This window comes from Rhinoraja longicauda, chromosome 16, assembly GCF_053455715.1.
Source record: "Rhinoraja longicauda isolate Sanriku21f chromosome 16, sRhiLon1.1, whole genome shotgun sequence".
Lineage (NCBI taxonomy): Eukaryota > Metazoa > Chordata > Chondrichthyes > Rajiformes > Arhynchobatidae > Rhinoraja > Rhinoraja longicauda.
Window position 1 is genome coordinate 43,626,618 of NC_135968.1, and position 25,582 is coordinate 43,652,199.

General features: G+C 45.4%; 1 protein-coding gene across 5 annotated transcripts in view; it reads left to right on the forward strand.

Annotated features, from left to right (window-relative positions):
* Positions 1-25,582, forward strand: part of blnk (B cell linker) — a 220,857-nt gene that overhangs the window by 158,266 nt on the left and 37,009 nt on the right. For all 5 annotated transcript variants that reach the window (XM_078412878.1, XM_078412882.1, XM_078412880.1 and 2 more), the window contains 5 exons: positions 5,971-6,061; positions 11,208-11,294; positions 14,750-14,800; positions 19,232-19,254; positions 20,610-20,632. In XM_078412878.1, the coding sequence (XP_078269004.1) occupies positions 5,971-6,061; positions 11,208-11,294; positions 14,750-14,800; positions 19,232-19,254; positions 20,610-20,632 (275 nt within the window). The remainder of the gene's footprint in view (positions 1-5,970; positions 6,062-11,207; positions 11,295-14,749; positions 14,801-19,231; positions 19,255-20,609; positions 20,633-25,582) is intronic.

Genomic DNA, 25,582 nt, shown 5'->3' on the forward strand with positions numbered 1-25,582 from the left:
CACACCCTCACTGTGATGGAAGGCAAAGAAAAGTATTTTCTCCTCCTCATTCTTCTCCCGTGGTGCCACGAGGTGGTCGAGGCTCCCAACTTTTTGAAGCCCCCACCGGGCGATGGAAAGTCCCAGGGCCGAGCCGAGCAGGCCGATGAAGGTCCTGAGCCCCCACCGGGCGATGGAAAGTCCCAGGTCCGAGCCGAGCCGAGCAGGCCGATGAAGGTCCTGAGCCCCACCGGGCGATGGAAAGTGCCGCGGCCAGGCCACGCAGGGCGATGAAGGGCCTGCGAGCGGGTCGATCGTACCTCGCGCTTCGGGGCGGTCGAAGCTGCTACGGCTGGAGCTCCCAAAAACCGGTCGCCAGCCAGGGACCTGCGAGCACCCGATGTTGCGGTCTGCAGGGCCCACGGCCGAAGCCTCCGAGATGGTAAGTCCAGGCCCTGCGACCGGAGTCTTCAAGGTCGATCCCAGCTGGAGGCCGCCGACTCCATGGTGTTAGGCCATAGCACGAACGGAGATACGACACGGTAAAGGTCGCATCTCCGTTGAGGAGGAGATTAGAAAAAAGGTTTCCCCCAACCCCCCCACCACCCCCCCCCACATACACAGAGTTAAAAATAAAACAAAACGTACATTAAACGATGACAATAGACAAAAAAACAAAAAAAAGACAGAGAGACTGCCGGTGAGCCGCAGCCGCAGCTGCAGAACCATTGAGAACCATTGAACCATTATCTTATTGAAACATATAAGATAATTAGGGGATTGGACACATTAGTGGCAGGAAACATGTTCCCAATGTTGGGGGAGTCCAGAACAAGGGGCCACAGTTTAAGAATAAGGAGTAGGCCATTTAGAACGGAGATGAGGAAGAACTTTTTCAGTCAGAGAGTGGTGAAGGTGTGGAATTCTCTGCCTCAGAAGGCAGTGGAGGCCAGTTCGTTGGATGCTTTCAAGAGAGAGCTGGATAGAGCTCTTAAGGATAGCGGAGTGAGGGGGTATGGGGAGAAGGCAGGAACGGGGTACTGATTGAGAGTGATCAGCCATGATCGCATTGAATGGCGGTGCTGGCTCGAAGGGCTGAATGGCCTACTCCTGCACCTATTGTCTATTGTCTATTGTCTATTGTCTAACACCTTGAAGCTCTCCGTGCTAAAGTCTCGGCACGGAACAACCTCCTGCGTTGCTTGGCCGGATCGTCATGGGGCGCCAGGACATCTACTCTTTGACCCAGTGCTCTTGCACTCGTGTACAGCGCCGCTGAGTACGCCGCCCCAGCATGGTGCCGCAGCGCTCATACCAGCAAGCTAAACGCCACCCTCAACAACACCATGCGGATCATCACTGGCTGCCTACGTCCTACTCCCACGGATCTCCTGCTGGTACTCGCAGGTATCGCACCCACCAAGCTTCTGTAAGGGGTTTCTGCGCCGAGCTTTCGCCCGACCTAAGGTCCCCGTGCCTTGCTCTGATCCCTTGACCAGGCCGCGCACACTGGTTCCCCATGAATGGTTCGACCCACTCACCCCTTACGGTTCTAGACACTGGACTTAGATGCAGGAGCTCTTATAGTGCAGAAAAATTCAACCAGACCAGATTTGAAAACCAGGGTTTAAATGAAAAGGCTTTTATTCAGCACTTGGGACTATTGTCCATGAATACTTATACAGTTCTATAATACATGTCTATGAAACACATACCGAATCACACGAATGCTTATAACTATGAATCATAAAACACACACAGTTCTATAAGACATATACACGAATACCTTTTACTTATGAATTCTTAAACACAGTTCTGCAAGACACATACACGACTGTAAGATGGAGAACGCACGACGCATCGCAACCTTGACCAACACATATTTTAGTACACACCCAACGTTTATTCACAACCACCCTCCCCTCTACACTAAACTATGTCCAGGATATGTAGGATTTGGAATGCATGCTCACCATGGGGCTATTACTGGGGTTACTGGCTGTTCGTTTGGCAGTATTTCTCCTCGAGTTGCGTGCCTGTTCCTCTCTCTTGCATCCGTTTTTCTTGCCTGTCTTTTCTTCCTCCTGCATTCGTTTTCTTGCCTGCTTGCGTTTCTTGCAGGTTTTCTTCTAGCTTCAGCTTCTTCTTCCAATATTTCTTCTTGAGTTTAAAACCCAAAAGTCGTGGCCAGTTATACAATTCTGACCCGTCCTATCTCCCGCCAGATCTTGGAATCTCTTTGATTAAAAAGATATGTATGAGTTTTCTTCTGATCTGCGCTTATGTTCGGGGATACCGGGGATGGCCAGACGGTGTTAATTGGGATTTCGTTGTGAGGTGATGGGTGTTAACTGGTTTCCCATCACCTACCAGGTAGTTTTCTATGGGCTATTGTGCCCCCTCACTGAGATGAACTGTTTAGGTCGGCTTGGGGCATTGTGAGTATGCTGATGTCAGCGCCCCAGTGTCTGGACTCCGACCTGGTTTCGTAGGTTTCTGCATGGCCAATACCCATCCTTTGTTCTGGCCGTGGCTTTGCAGAAAACCTAGAGACTGGGATGTAAGGTTTTTACCTTTTGTGGCTGGTCACGAGGTCCTGCAGCCATTTTAGGACCCACAGATTGTGACATCCTTTGGTAAACTGACTGCAGCCTTTCTCCGCTATCAGCCCCAGTCTCCCGTTTAAAATGTCCAAACTGCAGCTCTTTGGTTTTGTGTTGATTTCAGAATGAGGGAAAACTTCTCAAATCTTACACTTCGCAGAGAGTTCTTCACTCATAGGCTGGTGTGCAAGGCCCCATCGGACCCCAAACATCCTTTGCACCACCTCGCCCAGGATTCACAGCAACTAGGACCTCAACGCCTGTCATCTCGTCACCCTTTCCCCCGTCATGCAGCGACCCTCTGTGGCTCCGGTTTCAACATACTAGGAGCATGGAGAACCAGCTGGGAACAGACATCACCACCTCCTCGATTCACCGTCGCACCGAACACCACAGCCCCACGCGGCTCGGACACGCCCCGCAAAGAGTGGGTCGCCCTGAACCGGCTCCGCACAGGGGTCGGCCGGTTCAACGCCAACGTGCATCGTTGGGGGTTGCGTCCATCAGCAGCCTGCGTGTGTGGAGCAGACCAGCAAACAGCGCAGCACGGCATGTCCGACTGCACTATCCTCCGTCCCCCTGGTGGAGGGGTAGACCTCACGGCCCTCGACAACAGCACATTGCACTGGCTACAGCGCCTGGAGGGCCTTACATAACTTCTGCTGCCTCAAACGCAAGAAGAAGAAGAGAGCTGACAGGCCTCCAGTAAGGCAGAGATGGCTCTGAATGGTGACCAACCTCAGCAAAGTACGCAGATCACAGAGCGGTTGCATTTTTGATGGTGGCCATTTGGCCCATTGAGTCCTTTCCAACTCCTTGTAAGGACAATCCAGCTAGTCCGTCTGGCCCTGCAAATTCTTTCCTCTTAGATTCTTATCCAATTCCCCTTTGAATGCTCGCGTTTATTAAGACAGTTCACTTGTCAAAAATGCAAATTTGACTTCACTCAAATGCCACTCTGGATAAGCATTTATATCTTTTCTTATTCTGTTTGTATCCTGATTGCATCTGCATGGTGCATCTTGGATTTTCACCATGAAATGTGCAGTCATAGAGCAAAATCAAAAAATACTGAGAAAAGTTCTAATGCTGGAACATTGATGTGCATTGTCTGCTGTGTGACAATCTTCTATATACTAAAACTCTCGTTTGTTTGTTTGTTTGTTCCTGAACTACAACCAAAACGGTACACAATAGCATGACAATTTTAGGCCCACCTTACTCACCGTCATCCCTTCGGTGCTAATGGAAGGTTTCTTTGAAATCGGTGTTATATTTTTAAAGTTTAAAGTTTAAAAGTTATAATTTTAAAGTTTAAAGTTTAAATCCAAGATCTTCGGTTTCCTCCCACACTCCAAAGACGTACATGTATGTAGGTTACTTGGCTGGGCAAATGTAAAAATTGTCCCTAGGGTGCAGGATAGTGTTAATGTGCGGGGATCACTGGGCGGCACGGACCCGGTGGGCCGAAGAGCCTGTTTCCGCGCTGTATCTCTAAATCTAAAAAATCTAAATCTAAATCTATCTCTTAGGGAGGGAGGGAGGGAGGTGAGAGGAGGGAGGATGAGGGGGGTTGAGGGGGATGGAGTGGGGGAAGGGGAAGGGGGCTAGGGGGAGGGGAGGGGAAGGGATGGGGCAGGGGAGGGAGAAGGGAGGGGGGAGGAGAGGGTGCTGCAGCAATGCTGGAGAAGTTTGGGCCCAACGGGTCGACTTGGTCTGGTAATTCTTTCAATTTCAGATTTGCAGTCACTGCCTCAACGTTTAATGGCGAAGCATTGAGGCATTGTCAGAATGCACAAATATATGTATCCAGTGGTTCAATGGTGCTTTATTGTTACATGTGCAACTGTACAGTGAAATGCTTTTTGCATATTTATACATGTGGGCCATGTTTTGGCGCCATTTCCAAAGTCCGTTTCACCTGCTCGCTCAGTCTACTAGAGCTGTTACCGATCCAGGCAAGCCCCAGGCTCCTGGACGGCTTTTCCTCTGAAGCCTGCAAACAGATCAGCCCACGGACTGACGTCCCTCTCCTCGCCCTCTGTGTCCCGGCGGCACCTCCTGCAGCCGACTTTGAAGGCGTTAGAGACATTACCCCCTGTCACCCGGGGTTATGCAGTAAGCTTAATGCAATATTGTTGCCATTTAGTTTAGTTTAGTTTAGAGATACAGCGCGGAAACAGGCCCTTCGGCCCACCGAGTCCGCGCCGACCAGCGATCCCCGCACATTAACACTATCCTACACCCACTAGGGACAATTTTTTTAACATTTGCCCAACCAATTAATCTACAAACCCGCACGTCTTTGGAGTGTGGAAGGAAACGGAAGATCTCGGAGAAAACCCACGCAGGTCATGGGGAGAACGTACAAACTCCATACAGGCAGCACCCGTAGTCGGGATGGAACCCGGGTCTCCTGGGCGCTGCATTCGCTGAAAGGCAGCAACTCTACTGCTGCGCCACCGTGACTGCCCGCATATTATAAAAGATTCATGACTCCATTTATAAAGAATCATACCAGATATGATCATTGTGCTGAATACATCAAAGGTTCCTGTGCAGCAAAGGGTTTAGAAAATGGCAGCAAAGGCTAACATAAAAATTGAAATATTGAGTTCTGAAAAAGTCAGTGAACTCACATTTAAATTTTCCAGTGGAAGAAATGTTAAGGAGAAAGTATCTTCCATTTTTAAATTAAAAACGCATACAAACAATTTAGTGTGCAGGATACTAGAATATGATTACAGACTTATAAAATGAAAAAGCTATATAAAATCATGAGAGGAATAGATTGGGTGGATGCACAGAGTCTCTTGCTCAGAGTAGGTGAATCAAGGACCAGAGGACATAGGTTTAAGGCGAAGGTGAAAAGATTTAATAGGAATCTGAAGGGTAACTTTTTCACACAAAGTGTTGTGGGGGCATGGAACAAGCTGCCAGAGGAGGTCGTTGGGGCTAGGAACATCCCAACATTTAAGAAACAGATAGGCAGGTACTTGGATAGGACAGGTTTGGAGGGATATGGGCCAAATGCATGTAGGTGGGACTAGTGTAGCTGGGACATGTTGGCCGGTGTGGGCAAGTTGGGCCGTAGGGCCTGTTTTCACGCTGTATCACTCGATGACTCTATGATTTATAAATGGTTTAAATGTGAACATTAAAAATGTCATTCTTATAACAAATGATTTCTCTAGGGAACGGCACAAAGCATGCAAAATCACATGCAAAATCACATGCAAAATCACATGCAAAATCACATGCAAAATCACATGCAAAATCACATGCAAATCCTGCAAATGTATTTGGTGAATGAAGTGAGCTGATTGTACAATGACTGTTGTTTTATTTCTGTGCTTCTGTTTTATTGGGATACTGTATTTAATTGCAGGGTGATTACATTGTCCCCATGAAGGATAATGAACCAGATGATGCTTACATTGATCCTACAGAGAAAAGTGTCCCTCGACCAATGCTGAACCGTAAGTTCTTGCATCTCATAGTTCAAACATAAAACTAGTCAATGCCAACCAAAGATACTAGAGGAACAAGATAGACCACTCAACCCTAAAAACCGTAGTATGTCACGGCGCCATTTTAGTAGGCAGAAACTTGTAGAAACCTTTAAAAAGAAAAATAACAACAATCTGTGAATTGATAGATGAGATATATTCTGCATTTTAATGGTATCATCACACATACTGTTCCCCAACACACTGATTACACTGCGAGAGGCATAGTGAACGGCGGGTTTTGCCTACTAAAATAGCTCCTTTGTGTACTACACTTCAGTATCGGCGATTTCAACGGAGTGGTCCATCTTGTTCCTCTAGTATCTTTGATGCCAACACACAACGATCCCGTCAGCCTTCTATCCCTGTAATCTGTTCTCCCTTCCATGCCTGTCAATGCCTCCCTGACCCCTTACCAACCGATGACACGGCTGGTCACTAAAGTAACCCACTAACCAACACGTGGGATGTGAGTAGAAACAGCCATGCTACATGGAGAGGGGAAGAACGGGCAAACTACACACAGACTCAAGATTTCAAGAATTTATCTTCATGGAAATGACTGGTCCAATAGACAATAGACAATAAGTGCAAGAGGAGGGCATTCGGCCCTTCGAGCCAGCACCGCCATTCAACGTGATCATGGCTGATCATTCTCAATCAGTACCCCGTTCCTGCCTTCTCCCTGACTCCGCTATCCTTAAGAGCTCTATCTAGCTCTCTCTTGAATGCATTCAGAGAATTGGCCTCCACTGCCTTCTGAGGCAGAGAATTCCACAGATTTACAACTCTCTGACTGAAAAAGTTTTTCCTCATCTCAGTTCTAAATGGCCTACCCCTTATTCTTAAACTGTGGCCCCTTGTTCTGGACTCCCCCAACATTGGGAACATGTTTCCTGCCTCTAACGTGTCCAACCCCTTAATAATCTTATACGTTTCCGATAAGATCTCCTCTCATCCTTCTAAATTCCAGTGTATACAACCGTAGTCGATTCAGTCTTTCAACATACGACAGTCCCGCCATTCCTGGAATTAACCTAGTAAATCTACACTGCACGCCCTCAATAGCAAGAATATCCTTCCTCAAATTTGGAGACCAAAACTGCACACAGTACTCCAGGTGCGGTCTCACTAGGGCCCTGTACAACTGCAGAAGGACCTCTTTGCTCCTGTACTCAACTCCTCTTGTTATGAAGGCCAACATTCCATTGGCTTTCTTCACTGCCTGCATGCTTCCTTTCAGTGACTGATGCACTAGGACACCCAGATCTCGTACGTCCCCTTTTCCTAACGACACCATTCAGATAATACTCTGCCTTCCTATTCTTACCACCAAAGTGGATAACCTCACACTTATCCACATTAAACTGCATCTGCCATGCATCCGCCCACTCACACAACCTGTCCAAGTCACCCTGTAACCTCATAGCATCTTCCTCGCAGTTCACACTACCATCCAGCTTTGTATCATCTGCAAATTTGCTAATGGTACTTTTAATCCCTTCATCCAAGTCATAATGGTCCAAGGAGTAATTGGCTGAAGCACTCAGTATGTAACAGAAACTGAATCAGATCAATATCATAATAAATGCAATAAAAGAAAATTGCATCAAAGAATTTCAATAGCATTGATATGGCTATTACATGCATGGTGGCAGTTTGGGAAACGTGGTTTCTCAGACCACATAAATCTGTTTACAGCTCCTGTCTTGTTTAGAGATACAACGTGGAAACAGGCCCTTTGTCCCACCAAGTCCGCACCGACCAACCATCCCCGCACACGAACACTATCCTACACACACTAGGGACTTGTTACAACTATACCAAGCCAATTAACCTACAAACCTGTACGTCTTTGGAGTGTGGGAGGGAACCGAAGATCTCGGAGAAAACCCGCGCGGTGACGGGGAGAACGTACAAACTCCGTACAGACAGCAACCGTAGTCGGGATCGGACCAGGGTCTCCGGCGCTGTGAGCGGTGTAAGGCAGCAACTCTACCGCTGTGCCACCGTGACCGCCCGGCCAGGCAGATTCAGCCTAGACATGATCATTGAAACCAAAAACAACTCCGATCATGGAATCTGGGTGGATGTCACCTTTCTATCCTTTTAGCAATGGTGGACAGAGAGAGCAAGAGTGGTTAATACAGATCAGACTCATTGATTTTTTGAATCTTCGTGAAGCCAATTTGATATTTTTCCTCTGGGCTTCCGACCTGACAGGATATAATTGTTAAAATTAAATCAATTTTGAAACAATTATGCTTAATTATGCTTAATTAACATGCATGCGAGTGGATGAAGACATGATCAGGTTTGTAAATTAGAGAAGATATAAAGTGAGCAATCCATTTAAGGTGGAGACTGAGGACGGGGTAAATGAGAGGATCCAAATTCAGAAGCGTCCAGAGATTAGAACAATGTGGTGAGGAAAATGAAGGAAGAAGAAACTTTTAAATCTTCTTAAATAAAGACTATTACAGATAGCAGACAAACTCACTGAATTTTACATGCCTATACTTTCAAACATCACATTCATTCTCTCATTTCCTTACATTGCCCAGGGAATTTCTGCCAAAATAAAACAGATTTACCTAGGATTTCTGTTGAACAGTGCAAAGTGCATGTTTACTGCACAATATAATATTTTTTAAGGAATCATCAAATGCAATTATCAAGAGCAAAGACACGGATTTTTGATCATTGCCTTCCTGCACATGGCACATGCATAGACGCCCAAGGTCATACACAATGACGTTACAAAGCAAATATCATTCAGTTTAACCTCATGTTGACCAAGATCTTGATCAGCTGGACCAATGGACCAAGGAATGGCTAATGGAGTATCATTCAGCTAAGTGTGAGGTATTGCATTTTGGGAAGTCGAACCCAAGCAGGACCTCCAAAGTGAACAATAAAGGGCCTGGGGAGCATTGAAGAACAGAGAGATCTAGTAGTGCAAGAACATAGTTCCCTGAAAGTGTTGTCACAGGTAGAAAAGTTTTTCAAGAAGGCTTTTTGCCACAATGATCTTCATCAGTCAGATAGTTGAGTGTGGAAGTTGGGACTCTATGTTGCAGTTGTATACGACATTGGTGAGGATGGGCGGAGTATTGTGTTCCATTTTGGTCACCCTACTCTAGCGAAAGAAGCTACGAAGATGGAAAGGGTGCAGAGAAGATTTGCAAGGATATTGCTAGTACTCGAGGGGCCTGAGCTATAAGGGAGGTTGGGCAGGCTAGTACTTTATTCTTTGGAGTGCAGGAGGCTGTGGGGCGGTCTTATAGAGATGTATGAAATAAAGAAGGGAATAAATAGAGTGACCGCACAGAGTGTTTTTTCCAGCGTAAGGGAATCAAGAACTTAGAAAGCGAATGGTATGTTGGCATTCAGAGCGAGGGGATTTGAGTATAGGAGCAGGGAGGTTCTGCTGCAGTTGTACAGGGCATTGGTGAGACCACACCTGGAGTATTGCGTACAGTTTAGGTCTCCTAATCTGAGGAAAGACATTCTTGCCATAGAGGGAGTACAGAGAAGGTTCACCAGATTGATTCCTGGGATGGCAGGAGTTTCATATGAAGAAAGACTGGATAGACTCGGCTTGTACTCGCTGGAATTTAGAAGATTGAGGGGGGATCTTATAGAAACTTACAAAATTCTTAAGGGGTTGGACAGGCTAGATGCAGGAAGATTGTTCCCGATGTTGGGGAAGTCCAGAACAAGGGGTCACGGTTTAAGGATAAGGGGGAAGTATTTTAGGACCAAGATGAGAACTTTTTTTTCACACAGAGTGGTGAATCTGTGGAATTCTCTGCCACAGAGGGTAGTTGAGGCCAGTTCATTGGCTATATTTAAGAGGGAGTTAGATGTGGCCCTTGTGGCTAAAGGGATCAGGGGGTATGGAGAGAGGGCAGGTACAGGATACTGAGTTGGATGATCAGCCATAATCATATTGAATGGCGGTGCAGGCTCGAAGGGAACTGTAGAGAACCTTTTACTTTTGTTTCTTTGTAAATTTAATGTTTCATTTTTGGAGTTACTTCAAAAACCTGCAAACAACAAATTTAGTTTTATTTTATTTTAGTTTTGTTTACAAATACAGCATGGACACAGGCCCTTCGGCCCACTGAGTCCGCACCGACCAGCGATCCCTGCACACGAACACTATCCTACACACACTAGGGGCAATTTTACAATTACACCAAGCCAATTGACCTACAAACCTGTACGTCTTTGGAATGTGGGAGGGAACCAAAGATCTCGGAGAAAACCCACGCAGGTCACGGGGAGAACGGACAAACTCCGTACAGACAGCACCCATAGTCAGGATCGAACCCGGGTCTCTGGTGCTGTAAGGCAGCAGTTCTACCGCTGCGCCACCGTGCTGCAATAACCCGCATTGATGACTTAGGCCATAGGTGAGACAATTTTTCTGCATGATTTTAAAAAAATGAGTATTAAAGATTTTACAGACTGAGATTTCAGAAGAAATAACTTTAAATAAAAATCCAGTGAAAAGAGGCAGCAACTAGAGGACTATTTATTTGTTAAACTAACTTCAAAGAATCTATTGAGAATTGGGGCATGTTCATTAGAACCATTAATGTCGCTAGACAAATTCTTGTGCCTTCCTCTCACATTCACTCTCAAGTTGCCAGTGTACGCAGGGGGTTGTGGCTTTCTATTAGAAGTGAAAATTGCAAAGACTACTACTGTATGTTTTAGTTTAGTTTAGAGATACAGCGCGGAAACAGGCCCTTTCGGCCCACCGGGTCCGCGCCGACCAGCGATCCCCACACATTAACACTATCCTACACCCACTAGGGACAATTTTTATATGTACCAAGCCAATTAACCTACATACCTGTACGTCTTTGAAGTGTGGGTGGAAACCGAAGATCTCGGAGAAAACCCACGCAGGTCACGGGGAGAACGTACAAACTCCGTACAGACGGCGCCCGTAGTCGGGATCGAACCCGGGTCTCCTGCGCTGCCTTCGCTGTAAGGCAGCAACGTGCTGCCCATGTGTTTCGCATGATTATGCTATATTTTGATTTTTTTGGATCTTTCAGATTTGTCTATCTATCTCTTCATTAAATGATTCATGTTTCACCAGCTCCTTTAGTGAACAGAGCAGACAAGCCACCCAACAAACCGACAGGTTTATCATCCAGTCCCAAAGCAGGATACTTCGACGATTCAGGTACTCAAATGCCTTCAATGCAAATTATGCGATGCTGTTCACAATGCAACAGCTTGTGTTTGTAATGCAATTCATCTACATGTCACCACTGTCGCCTTGCTTGGGACCCTTTGAAAACTGGAGAGGAGAATCACAATAGAAATGCACAAGTAGCTGGAGTAACTCAGCCGGTCAGACAACATTTCTGGAGAAAAGAATAGGTGACTTTTGGGGTCGAGACCCTTCTTCAGTCTGAAGGTTTAGTTCAGTTTAGTTTAGAGATGCAGCGCGGAAACAGGCCCTTCGGCCCACTGGGTCCACACCGACCAGTGATCCCCGCACATTAACTTTATCCTACACTCACTAGGGACAATTTTTACATTTACCGAGCCAATTAACCTACATACCTGTACATCTGGACGTCGCGGGCATGATTGTGAGGAGTCTTCAATGAATCGTAGCGGATCTCAGCGTGTCGCGGAAAAAAATTCCCATGTAGAAATTTCTCTGCGACAGCTGGCTTGTCGCCAGGTATCGTAGCTTATTGCGGGCGCTGTCGCATGCTGTCCCCAGGTTTGCTAGGTTGTCGCAGATGCATTTAGAAGCACGTAATATTAAATTAAGAAAAGGCATTTGAAGATACCAGAAGATAGTTTTGTTTAACCAATTTATTTACCGTCAGGACATTTGACAGGTAGATTGGAGGCGACAGTTTGACGGTCAGGTAAGCGGGTGAATGTCACGATGTTTCCGAAGACGGTGTAATCTCTTAGCCAGGTGCTAGTTTCACCAAAAACAGTAGCTTGTATCGACCTGACTCGGCATTGTCGTGGTCATTGTCGTGGGGTAAAAGAAAATTTTGGCGATCTGCTACGACTTTGACAGTCGCCGGCAGTCGCCTTAAAAATCACATAACTGGGACAAGCCCTTCAGGCTATGCAATCCATCATTCTGATAGCAATGGCATAATTAGCAATAACTTCAAAAATATATATTTCAACCTACATTACACTTTGTGGGACAGATTGGCCCAAAATATCACTCCATTTAGCTATGACAAAGCAATGGAATAAAGTTTTGGAGAACATATTTCTCTGAATTTTCCTCAGTTCAAAATGTTAGCAAGTCGTACAGCAGATAATCAGAAAGATTAGTGGAAGAATAAAGGGGAGGCCATTTAAAACTGAGGTGAGAAGAAACTTTTTCACCCAGAGAGTTGTGAATTTGTGGAATTCTCTGCCGCAGAAGGCAGTGGAGGCCAATTCACTGGATGAATTTAAAAGAGAATTAGATAGGGTTCTAAAAGCTAGTGGAATCAAGGAATATGGGGAGAAAGCAGGCACGGGTTACTGATTGTGGATGATCAGCCATGATCACAATGAATGGCGGTGCTGGCTCGAATGGCCAAATGGCCTCCTCCTGCACCTATTTTCTATGTTTCTATGAATAGAGTTGAACTATCCAGACCACACTTGGAGCACTGCATACAGATTTGAGCTCCTTATTTAAGGAAGTATATACTTGTTGGAGTTGTTACAGAAACAATTAATATGAATGACGCTGCATTGAACTGACTATCTTATTGGGAAACGTCGAGGAAATTGGGCCTTATATGATCTGAAGTTTAGATTGAGAAGTGATCTTATTGAAACAGACAAAAATCTATAGGAGTTTGATGTAATGGGTTCTGTGATGATGTTCCCTCGAATGTGAGAATCCAGACATAACCAGTGTAAAGGGTGAAGACCAGAACAATAAAGGACTGAGATGAGGGGATATTTCTCATCTGATGGTTATCAATCTTGGGAATTTGCTACCCCAGGGAATTTTGGATGCACAGTGCCCTCCATAATGTTTAGGACAAAGACCCATCATTTATTTACTTGCCTCTGTACTCCAGTCGGGCAGAAGATAGGGAAGTTTGATAGTGCACACTACCAGGGACAGGAATACTTCTTCCCCTCTATTATCAGGCTTCCATAAGATGGGGTACAGACCTGATTCTCCAACGTAACTCATCATGGACATTGGACTTTGTCTTTGTAACTGTTATGCTACAATGCAGAGAACTACAGTTTGTTATTAGGCACATTGAAGAACAAAATAGATGGATTTGTAGTCTCTTGGATTATGTAGAACAAGCAGGAAGGTAGACCTTGGGCAAATGAACGGCTATGATCTGCATGCGTGGCCAGACAGCCAAACGCTTCACTCCTGCTGCTATTTCTCTTGCGTTTTATCTTACCTTCCCATATATAGGCAAATGCGTTGTTATGCATTCCCAAGTATAGACAATAGGAAAGACGCAAGGCAGGGTAAGAACAGAGAGGCAACATTCCCCTCCACTATTTTCCCTCCCTCTCAGACCACACATGCATCAACGTTAGACAGGCCGGTTGAGGTTAGAGGGCGGGAGATCGAAGAACGATTATGGTTGTGATGAAAAATGCAGATCTATAATTGAATGGTTTAATTTCAAAATTATTACTTTGTTGTGATTATAAAGAACAATAACTGCAAAGCAGGATTCTGTTAACTAAAATGTTCAAGAATTCTGCAACGTTGTAATGCCTGTTTTATTTATAAGTGTGCAATTTGAAGAATGTTCAAATATACATCATGGGTGCATGATACTGGTTCACGAGGAGTTTTCTTTAGGATGGGTGAAGTAAATTAAAACTGAATGTAAAGCATTTTAGATTCCGCTTAAATATAGAAAATATTAATAAATTGAGAGAATTTAATACAGAGATACAGCGCGGAAACAGGCCCTTCGGCCCACCAAGTTCGCACCAACCTGCGATCCCCGCACATTAACACACGAGGGACAATTTACATTTATACCAAGCCAATTAACCTACAAACCTGAACGTCTTTGGAGTGTGGGAGGAAACGGAAGGTCTCGGAAAAATCCCATGTGGTCACGGGGAGAACATACAAACTCCGTGTAGACAGCACCCGTAGTCAGGATCGAACCAGGGTCTCAGCGGTAGAGTTGCTGCCATACAGCGAATGCAGCGCCGGAGACCCAGGTTCGATCCTGACTACGGGTGCTGTCTGTACGGAGTTTGTACGTTCTCCCCGTGACCTGCGTGGGTTTTCTCCGAGATCTTCGGTTTCCTCCCACACTCCAAAGACTTACAGGTATGTAGGTTAATTGACTGGGTAAAATGTAAAAATTGTCCCTAGTGTGTGTAGGATAGTGTTAACGTGCGGGGATCGCTGGGCGGCGCGGACTCGGTGGGCCGAAGGGCCTGTTTCCGCGCTGTATCTCTAAATCTAAAAATCTAAATCTTGTGCTGTAAGGCAGCAACTCTACCGCTGCACCACCCTGGTGCTGCCCTGGTAATCTGGTGTAATCTGGTAACCTGGTAATCAGCCTATTGGTAATCTGTTATTGGATAATATGTAATTCTGCATTCTGCATAACATGAAACATGCACGTTTAGGTCATATGCCTTCCTTATTTTATCCAGACAATGCTGCATCTGAGGCACAGTCACGGTCAGAAAGCCCACAGTTTCAAGGTAAGAAATGTAGAAAGAATTAACCCTTCAATATATGGACCATGTAACAGTTCAGTGCAGGAACAGGCCTTTTGGCATTATGGTTAGGGCAGAAATGGTGGGCCAATCAAAACCAATCCCATCTGCCTGCAGATGGTCCATGTCTCTCTATTCCCTGCTTGTTCACGTGTCTATCTAAAAACCTCTTAAATGTCACAATCTTGTCTGCTCCTACCACCTCCCCTGGCAGCATGTCCCAGGCTTCTACTAAACATAATGGCTCATATTGTGCAAGCATCAACAAACAAGCCCACTTCTGACCTTATGTTCAAACAAAGGTCATTGATGTCCCATCTGAAGATGGTTGGGCCTAGTACACAGTCCTAAGGAATCCCTCTGCCATGGTATCAGAGCACAGAGGCAAATGGTGTCAAACAAACGCAGCTCTCTCCCTTTGTGCAAGGTGTGAATCCAATCTTGGACTATTTTCCCCTTTGAAGCCGAATTGACATCGGTTTTACCAGGAACAAAAGCTGCTTCATTCTGTCAAGAGTGTAGGAAGGAACTGCAGATGCTGGTTTGAACCGAAGATAGACGCAAATTGCTGGAGTAACTCAATGGGTCAGGCAGCATCTCTGGAGAAAAGGAATAGGTGACGTTTCGGGTCAAGATCCTTCAGACCCGAAACATCACCTATTCCTTTTCTCAAGAGATGCTGTCTGACCCACTGAGTAACTCTGGCTTTTTGTGTCTATCTTCATTCTGCATTGATGTCAAGGCAGTCATTCCCACCTCACCTCTGAAATGTAGTTCTTTGATCCATGAATGAACCAAGGTTGTGACGATTTCTGAAGCTGAGTACTCCTGGTAAATCTCATGCTGGACATCCATGCGCAGATTATTGGAGCGTAAGCACTACCAGTGATGCCTTCCATCACCGGTACAAACATAGAAAATAGGTGCAGGAGGAGGCCATTCGGCCCTTTGAACCAGCACCGCCATTCGCTATGATCATGGCTGATCATTCAAAATCAGTATCCCGTTCCTGCTTTCTTCCCATATCCCTTGATTCCATTAGCCCTAAGAACTATATCTAACTCTCTCCTGAATACATCCAGTGAATTGGCCTCCACTGCCTTCTGCGGCAGAGAATTCCACAGATTCACAACTCTCTGGGTGAAAAAGTTCCTCCTCATCTCAGTCCTCAGTGGCCTGCCCCTTATTCTAAAACCAGACAGAAGAAACTGCAGGTGCTCAAACTTTGTGCAGAAAAACACACTGATGAAGTAACTCAACTGGTCAGTCAGTATTTGGGAAGTTAATGGGCAGGTGATATTTTGGGTCAGGACCCTTCTTCAGACTGGTGGTAGTAGGGGGAAGAAAGATGAAAAAGAGACGTGGGTCTAGTTTTGTTTAGTTTAGTTTATTCTCACATGTAGAGTGCAAAGCTTTTGTTGGGAACAGGACAAAGCCTGGCAAGTGATGAGTGGATTCAGATGAGCACTTAATTCCAAGCACTTTGGTTCCTAATGGTGGTGACTTATTAAGAGAATCTTTGCTGAATATTCTATTATCTTTCAATTAATTAGTATTCAGTGTAACTGCTTCATTGAAGCCACCTGGAAATGTTAGTTGATCCAAAAGTAACGCTGTGTCAAAGTTAAAATTAAAACACTCAGTAGTTATATAGTTATGCTTTACGATAATTTGAAGTCAGCAAATATTGGAACTGTTGTAAGGAACATAGTTCAATAGTAGTTTATTTGTCACATATGCCACTGCACAGTGAAATTCATTTTGCATGTACAACACATGTGGGGGTCGACATTATTGGCGCCATTATTCAAACTCCAAAGTCGGGTCGGCCCGCACGCTCGATGGACTGGAGCAGTTCCCGTGAACCGACATCCCTCTCCTCTCCTCTCCTCTCCTCTCCTCTCCTCTCCTCTCCATTTCTCCAGCTCCCTCCCAGTTACGGCCGTTTGCCGAGCCTTCATGCGGGTTCTCGGTCCCATTGACCGATGAGCCTTCGGCAAGGCTTCGGGTGGGTTCCCAGTCCCGCCGACCGACGAGAAACATACAAAGACAGCAATTCACATTTTGCTTCTGAATCACAGCATTCCAAAAAAAAATTATTATCAAAAATATTTATTCAAATATTAAAGTAATGTATACAATACAATAAAACCAAAACAGAACCCACCGCCATAATACAAGACAAACAATAAAACTATTATACAACTATCTGACACTCCTTGTCAAGGATGTATTCAACCCCTCGCGGTGCCCAGCGGTCCCGGAAATCCTCCAGGGTGCCCGTGGACAGCGCGTAGTCCCTCTCTAACCCCACCCGGGCGCAGATGTAACCCCGGAAAAGGGGCAGGCAGCCGGCTCGGGCAGAGCCCTCTTCCGCCTGGCGCCGTGACTCGCGGATGGCCAGCTTGGCCAGGCCCAGGAGCAACCCAACAAGGACATCTTCAGCCCCCCTACCCTCTCCCCTACGCACAGGGTGTCCGTAGATGAGGATGGTGGGTGTGAAGTGCAGCCAGAAGGCAAGGAGCAGCCCCTTTAGATACTGGAGCAGGGGCTGCAACCTCACACACTCCATGTACACGTGGTACACAGACTCACACACTCCATGTACACGTGGTACACAGACTCACACACTCCATGTACACGTGGTACACAGACTCACACACTCCATGTACACGTGATACACAGACTCACAGTCCATGTACACGTGATACACAGACTCACACACTCCATGTACACGTGATACACAGACTCACACAGTCCATGTACACAGACTCACACACTCCATGTACACGTGGTACACAGACTCTTCCAACCCGCAGAAGTGGCAGGCGGCCGGCGAGTCTGTGAACCGCGAGAGAAACAGGTTGCAGGGGACTCCTCGGTGCAGCACCCTCCACCCCAGGTATTATCTGCACTTTGGGCCTGCCGCCTATTTGAATAACGATGATCCCACCTTTGTCTTGCCCAAGGTTGTGGTAACAGATGAACTCACACAGTCAGTCCCTCGGTGGCTGGAAACACAAATGCAACAACAGATCCTCTCCCTCCCCCTGGTGGCTGTACATTAAATTGCAACATCCATCAGAATCAGAGTCAGATTCAGAATCAGAATCAGAATTACCTTTATTGTCATCCAAAAAAGACAAGTCTTTTGGACGAGATTTCGTCACCCACAGTCCAACAGTAAGAGCAATAAAATAAGCAATAACACACACAACCACAAACCAACACAAAGCCCAAAAAAAAGAAACATCCATCACAGTGAGTCTCCTCCAGTCACCTCCTCACTGTGATGGAAGGCCAGAATGTCTTTTCTCTTCCCCTGCCGTCTTCTCCCGCGGTCAGGCTGTTGAAGTTGCCACGTTCCAGGCCGCGCCGGACGGTGAAAGGTTCGCAGCTAAGGTCACCCTCAGCATCTCGTAGTTCAGTTTGCAACAGTATGGAAGTCTTTTTAAAGCCAGCTGACTGATGAACAAAGGAATTTCCTCACCCATCTGAAAGTCATTGTCCTAACACGTATCCTCCAGCACCCACTCAACCTCTGATCTATTGGTCCACAGCACTGCACCACATTCATTCAAAACAAGGACAACAGGCCCGAAATTCTCATCAATATCAATTCTCAAAAACTTACGAAGAAAACAATGTACAATTTAAAATTCACAATTCAAAGAGCATCTTTTGTTTAAAAAAAAAAGTATATTCTTTAGCTTGATCACTGTGAGTTGCTGCAAACTGGAATTCAGTTTAGTTTAATTTAGAGATACAACACAGGAACAGGCCTTTTGGCCCATCGAATCCACACCGACCAGCGATCCCCCACATTGACACGACCCGACACACACTAGGGTCAATTTACATTTATGCCAAGCCAATTAACCTACATACCTGCACGTCTTTGGAGTGTGGAAGGAAACCGAAGATCTCGGAGAAAACCCACGCAGGTCACGGGGAGAACGTACAAACTCCGTACAGACAGCGCCTGTAGTCGGGATCGAACCTGGGTCTCCGGCGCTACAAGCGCTGTATGGCAGCAACTCTACCGCCGCGCCACCGTGACCGCCCCAAATTTGAATGGGAAGTCACGGATTGCTTGAGTAGTTCAGCGGGTCAGGCAGCATCTCAGGAGACCATGAATAGGCAGCATTTCAGGTCTGAAGAAGGGTCCCAACCCGAAATGCTGCCTATCCATGCTCTCCTGAGATGCTGGCTGACCCGCTAACCTACTCCAGCACTTTATGTCTTCTTTTTTAGACCAGCATCTGCAGTTCCCTGTTCCTATATTTGAATTGGGGAGTTTGACTCATGCATGCAATTCAATTTGCTGTTAAACAAACCTGAAACTTGTCAATTTTGGGAAACTTCTCAACATATTAGCTGTGTTTTCATCTTTTAATACATGTCCTCCTCTCACAGATGTGTACGAAGTTCCAGATGAAGTAAGTTTCTGATACCTTAATTTCAATGATTTCTGAAATTTTATACAAATATATTTATACCAATGTATACAAATGTTGCCTTAACATGTCAGGAAAATATAAGCTCCTGAAATTTCAGGATAGGGTTTACCTTATTTCACCTGAAAAGAATATTCTAAATCAGATGGGGTTAGCAAATAAACACCTCTCCCCTCCTTTCTATGTATTGGCTTCCCTTACTTACCCCCTCTGTCTTGATGCACGGTCCCGATCTACAAATATGTCAATAGACAATAGACAATAGGTGCAGGAGTAGGCCATTCGGCCCTTTGAGACAGCACCGCCATTCAATGTGATCATGGCTGATCATTCTCAATCAGTACCCCGTTCCTGCCTTCTCCCCATACCCCCTGACTCCGCTATCCTTAAGAGCTCTATCTAGTTCTCTCTTGAATGCATTCAGAGAATTGGCCTCCACTGCCTTCTGAGGCAGAGAATTCCACAGATTCACAACTCTCTGACTGAAAAAGTTTTTCCTCATCTCAGTTCTAAATGGCCTATCCCTTATTCCTAAACTGTGGCCCCTTGTTCTGGACTCCCCCAACATTGGGAACATGTTTCCTGCCTCTAACGTGTCCAACCCCTTAATAATCTTATACGTTTCGATAAGATCTCCTCTCATCCTTCTAAATTCCAGTGTATACAAGCCTAGTCACTCCAGTCTTTCAACATATGACAGTCCCGCCATTCCGGGAATTAACCTAGCAAACCTACGCTGCACGCCCTCAATAGCAAGAATATCCTTCCTCAAATTTGGAGACCAATACTGCACACAGTACTCCAGGTGCAGTCTCACTAGGGCCCTGTACAACTGCAGAAGGACCTCTTTGCTCCTATACTCAACTCCTCTTGTTATGAAGGCCAACAGTCCATCCCTTGGCCTCCATAAGGTCATATGTGATAGGAGTAGAATTAGGCCATTCGGCCCATCAAGTCTACTCTGCCATTCAATCATGGCCGATCTACCTCTCCCTCCTAACCCAATTCTCCTGCCTTCTCCCCGTAACCCCTGACACCCGCACTAATCACATGCTCTGAATTCTTCCAGAAGTTTATTCATTGACCTGAAGCATAAGTTCTGCTTCTCTCTCCACATATGTTGCCTGCTCTACTGAGTATATCCAGAATGTACTGTTTTATTTCAGATTGTATTGCCTGCAACATTGTGCTTTTCTCCTCGATCACTCTATTTGTTCTCACGTTGATTGTAACTAAAAGTGTGTTTTGTAACACGAGTGACATATGTCTGTATGAAGTATTCCTCTAATCACGTTCCAAAATCTGATTTAACATGGTGTTTGTTCTTTTGTCCCAAGGAGCCTTCACCACCAGCGTTCAGGTACGTCACAATTAAAAGCCAACGTGAGACACGTTACGGAGTTTGATGAACTTAACTTTTAACTGTGTTTTTTAATCAGACACAAGTAAGCAATTTACAAGGTGATCCATTCATCCACAGCAAATCAATTTTCTTCAGGTTTCCAAGAAGGAATCTGGCAATCTCCCCAGATCCTTTATGGCACGGTTGCACAGAAGTAGAGTTGCTGCCTTACAGTGCCCGAGATCCAGGATCGATCCTGACCTCGGGTGCTGTCTGTGCGGGATTTGTACATTCTCCCTGTGACCGTGTGGGTTTGTAGGTTAATCGGCTTCTGTAAATTATTCCTGGTGTGTAAGATGCGGATGTGAGATAACATAGAGCTGGTGTGTGGGTGACCAATGGTCGGCGTCGACTTGGTGGGCCGAAGGGCCTGTTTCGACTCTGTATGACTAAAACTAAAACTTAGCTTTAGTTAGATCCATGCTATATCTACCGGTCTTGTTACTGCCAGAGTTCCAGTGTCCGGGGAGCACAAGCCCATACCAAATACAGTGCAGGATGACAACATCCTCAGTCATACATGGGACAATATTTGAGGCTGTTGGGGATTTTGACACAAACAATATTCACAAACAAACTTTTAACAGAAGCTGGGAGACAGCAGTTTTATCCTGGGGATAGACCATGGGATAGACCTCAGAAATTTAATGGATGTTATTAAATAAATTTAGAGTTCAGCTTTCACTTTTTAACATCTGTTTCAGTACAATCTTTCTGAATATTTGCATGTAAAGAACACAAATAATGTATCTGCACAATGACAGACAGAAGAAAGACAGTCTCTCCGTCTGAAGAAGGGTCTCAACCCAAAACATCACCCATTCCTTCTCTCCAGAGATACTGCCTGTCCCGCTGAGTTACTCCAGCATTTTGTGTCTATCTTTGGTTTAAAACAGCATCTGCAGTTTTTTCCTACACATTGTCTGCACAATGAATTGGAGGAGTTACTCTCAATGTTATTAACAGTGATGAATTAGCCAGCATTTTATATAGAGTCATAGAGTGATACAGTGTGGAAACAGGCACTTCGGCCCAACTTGCCCGAATCGGCCAACAATGTCTCAGCTACACTAGTCCCACCTGCCTGCGCTTGGTCCATATCACTCCAAACCTGTCCTATCCATGTACCTGTCCAACTGTTTCTTAAACGATGGGATAGTCCCAGCCTCAACTACCTCCTCTGGCAGCTTGTTCCATACACCCACCACCCTTTGTGTGAAAAAGTTACCTCTCGGATTCCTATTAAATCTTTTCCCCTTCACCATGAACCTATGTCCTCTGGTCCTCAATTCCCCTACTCTGGGCAAGAGACTCTGTGCATCTACCAGATCTATTCCTCTCATGATTTTGTATACCTCTATAAGATCACCCCTTATCCTCCTGCGTTCCATGGAATAGCCACCCAGCCTACTCAACCTCTCCCTGTAGCTTACACCATCTAGTCCTGGCAACATCCTCGTAAATCTTTTCTGAAGCTTGACAATATCTTTCCCATAACATAGTGTTCAGAACTGAACACAATATTCTAAATGCAGTCTCACCAATGTCTTATACAACTGCCACATGACCTCCCAACCTCTATACTCAATATTGACAAAATGCTGGAGTAACTCAGCAGGTCAGGCAGCATCTCGGGAGAGAAGGAATGGATGATGTTTCGGGTCGAGACCCTTCTTCAGTCTGAAGGAATGGATGATGTTTCGGGTCGAGACCCTTCTTCAGTCTGAAGAAGGGTCTCGACCCGAAACGTCACCCATTCCTTCTCTCCCGAGATGCTGCCTGACCTGCTGAGTTACTCCAGCATTTTGTGAATAAATACCTTCGATTTGTACCAGCATCTGCATTTATCTTCTTATACTCTCAATACTCAATACTCTGACTGATGAAGGTCAAAGTTCCAAAAGCCTTTTTGACCACCTTATCCACCTGCAATCGACCTTCAAGGAACCATGCACCTGCACTCCTAGATCACTCTGCTCTACAACACTACCCAGGGGCCTACTATTTACTGTGTAGGTCCTGCCCTTGTTCGACGTCCCAAAATGCAACACCTCACACTTTTTGGTATTAAATTCCATCAACTATTCCTCCGCCCACCTGGCCAATCGATCCAGATCCTGCTGCAATCTTTCTCAACTATTTTCACTGTCTGTGAAACCATTCACTTTTGTATCATCAGCAAACTTGCTAATCTTGCCCTGTAGGTTCTCATCCTAATCATTGATGTGGATGACAAACAGTAACGGGCCCAACACTGAACCCTGAGGCACACCACTAGTCACAGGCCTCCAGTCTGAGAAGCAACCTTCCACCATCACCCTCTGCTTCCTTCCATGGAGCCAATTTGTTATCCATTCAGCTATCTCTCCTTGGATCCCATGCGATCTAACCTTCCAGAGCAGCCTACCATGCGGGACCTTGTCGAACGCCTTATTGAAGTCCATGTACACAACATCTACAGCTCTGCCCTCATCAACCTTTTTGGTCACATCTTCAAAAAGATCAAATCAGATTTGTGAGACCCGACCTCCCATGTACAAAACCATGCTGACTATCCCTAATCAACCCTTGCCCATCCAAATGCCTGTATAACCTATCCCTCAGAATACTCTCCAGTAACTTACCAACTACAGATGTTAAGCTCACCGGCCTATAGTTCCCAGCATTTTCTCTGCAGCCCTTCTTGAAAAGAGGCACATTTGCCACCCTCCAGTTTTCCGGCACCTCTCCTGTATTTGAGGACGACTCATAAATTTCAACCAGGGCTCCCGCAATTTCCTCTCTAGTTTCCCTCAATGTGCTCAGATATATCTGATCAGGCCCTGGAGATTTGTCTACCTTCATACATGACAGTACCTTCAGTACTTCTTCAACGGTAACACTGACTCTCATGACACTTCCATTGACTGCCCCAAGTTCCTCCGTCCTACTGTCTCCTCGGTAAATACAGAGGAGAAATACTCATTGAGGACCTTGCCCAACTACTGTGGCTCCACACAGAGGTGACCGCTTTGATTCCTGAGAGGTCCCACTCTCTCTCTGTAGTTACCATTTCCCCCCAATGTTTTTATAAAATATTTTGAGATTGTCCTTAATGCTACCCACCAGAACTATCTCCAGGCCCCTTTTTGCCCTTCTGATTTCCTTTTTTAGTATATTCCTTCCCGAAACTCCTCCAGGGATGCACTTGATCCCAGCTGCCTGTACCTGTCCCATGCATCCTTCTTGTTTTTGACCAATGCCTCAATTTCCCTTGTCAGCCAAGCTTCCTTACGTTTGCCTGCTTTGCCCTTCACTCTAACAGGGACGTACACATCATGAGCTTTCGTCAGCACACTTTTAAAAACATCCCACTCGGCTGATGTTCCTTTCCCCTCTAATAACCTGCTCCAGTCAACTTGAGCGAGACCTTCTCTCATACCCTCAAAGTTGGCCTTACCCCAGTTGAGCATTTTAACCTGTGGACCCTCTCCGTCCCTATCCATAACTATCTTAAACCTAATCGAACTGTGGTCACTGGTCCCATAAGGCTCCTCCACACACATTTCATTAACATGCCCTTCCCAATTTCCCAATACTAGATCCAGCGTTGCCCTCTCATGTGTGTGGGCCTCCACATGCTGCTTAAGAAACACCTTTGAGGAATTGCATCCCATTTAAACCCTTCACACTATGATTTTCCCAGTCTATTTTGGGAAAGTTAAAAACCCACTACTACAACAACCTTATTTGACCCGCAACTGTCTGCAATCTCCTGGCACATACAGTATGAGAATGAAGTCTGAAGAAGGGTCTCGACCCGAAACGTCACCCATTCCTTCTCTCCTGAGATGCTGCCTGACCTGCTGAGTTACTCCAGCATTTTGTGAAATAAATACCTTCGATTTCTACCAACTTACAATCACATATTTTAGTTATTGCTGCAAATTAAATTAATCAAGAATTCAACAGATATTTATTGGAGGAAAAATATTAATTTTAACATGAATGTAAATCCCACAACCATTAACTACCAAATGAATTGCATCGTGATAAATATGTTTGTCGTGGCAGTGCAGTCATTTTTTTATCATCCAGTTGTATTTCACATGATTTGGGGTCTCTCCCAAATGTACCAAATTACAACATCATTCCTTTAATGTTGTCATTTTATTTTGGCTACATTGTATAAGAGTGCCCCCAAGTGGCCACCTCAAAAATTTTCATCCACAACCATCAACATTTTATACTGACCTTTTCTAAAAGGTCTTATTTTCTTATCGAAAATTTTCTTATCGATATTTTCTTATCGAAACGTATAAGATTATTAAGGGGTTGAACACGTTAGAGGCAGGAAACATGTTCCCAATGTTGGGGGAGTCCAGAACCAGGGGCCACAGTTTAAGAATAAGGGGTAGGCCATTTAGAACTGAGATGAGGAAAAACTTTTTCAGTCAGAGAATTGTGAATCTGTGGAATTCTCTGCCTCAGAAGGCAGCAGAGGCCAATTCTCTGAATGCATTCAAGAGAGAGCTAGATAGAGCTCTTAAGGATAGCGGAGTCAGGGGGTATGGGGAGAAGGCAGGAACGTGGTACTGATTGAGAATGATCAGCCATGATCACATTGAATGGCGGTGCTGGCGGTGATGACATCTATGCCAATAGATGTCATCTTGTTAACGTGCTTTCCTCCGTCCAATCTCATTGTCTGCAACTGGCTCTCCACGGCTTAAAATGAACAGGCAATCTTCAATGTAGGAAGGAACTGCAGATGCTGGTTTAAACCGAAGATAGATACAAAAATGCTGGAGTAACTCAGCGGGCCAGGCAGCATCTCTTGAGAGAAGGAATGGGTGACGTTTCGGGTCGAGACCCTTCTCTGTTTCCCCTCCTGTTAGCGTGTCACGTTTCTCCAACAACTTGCGTCTG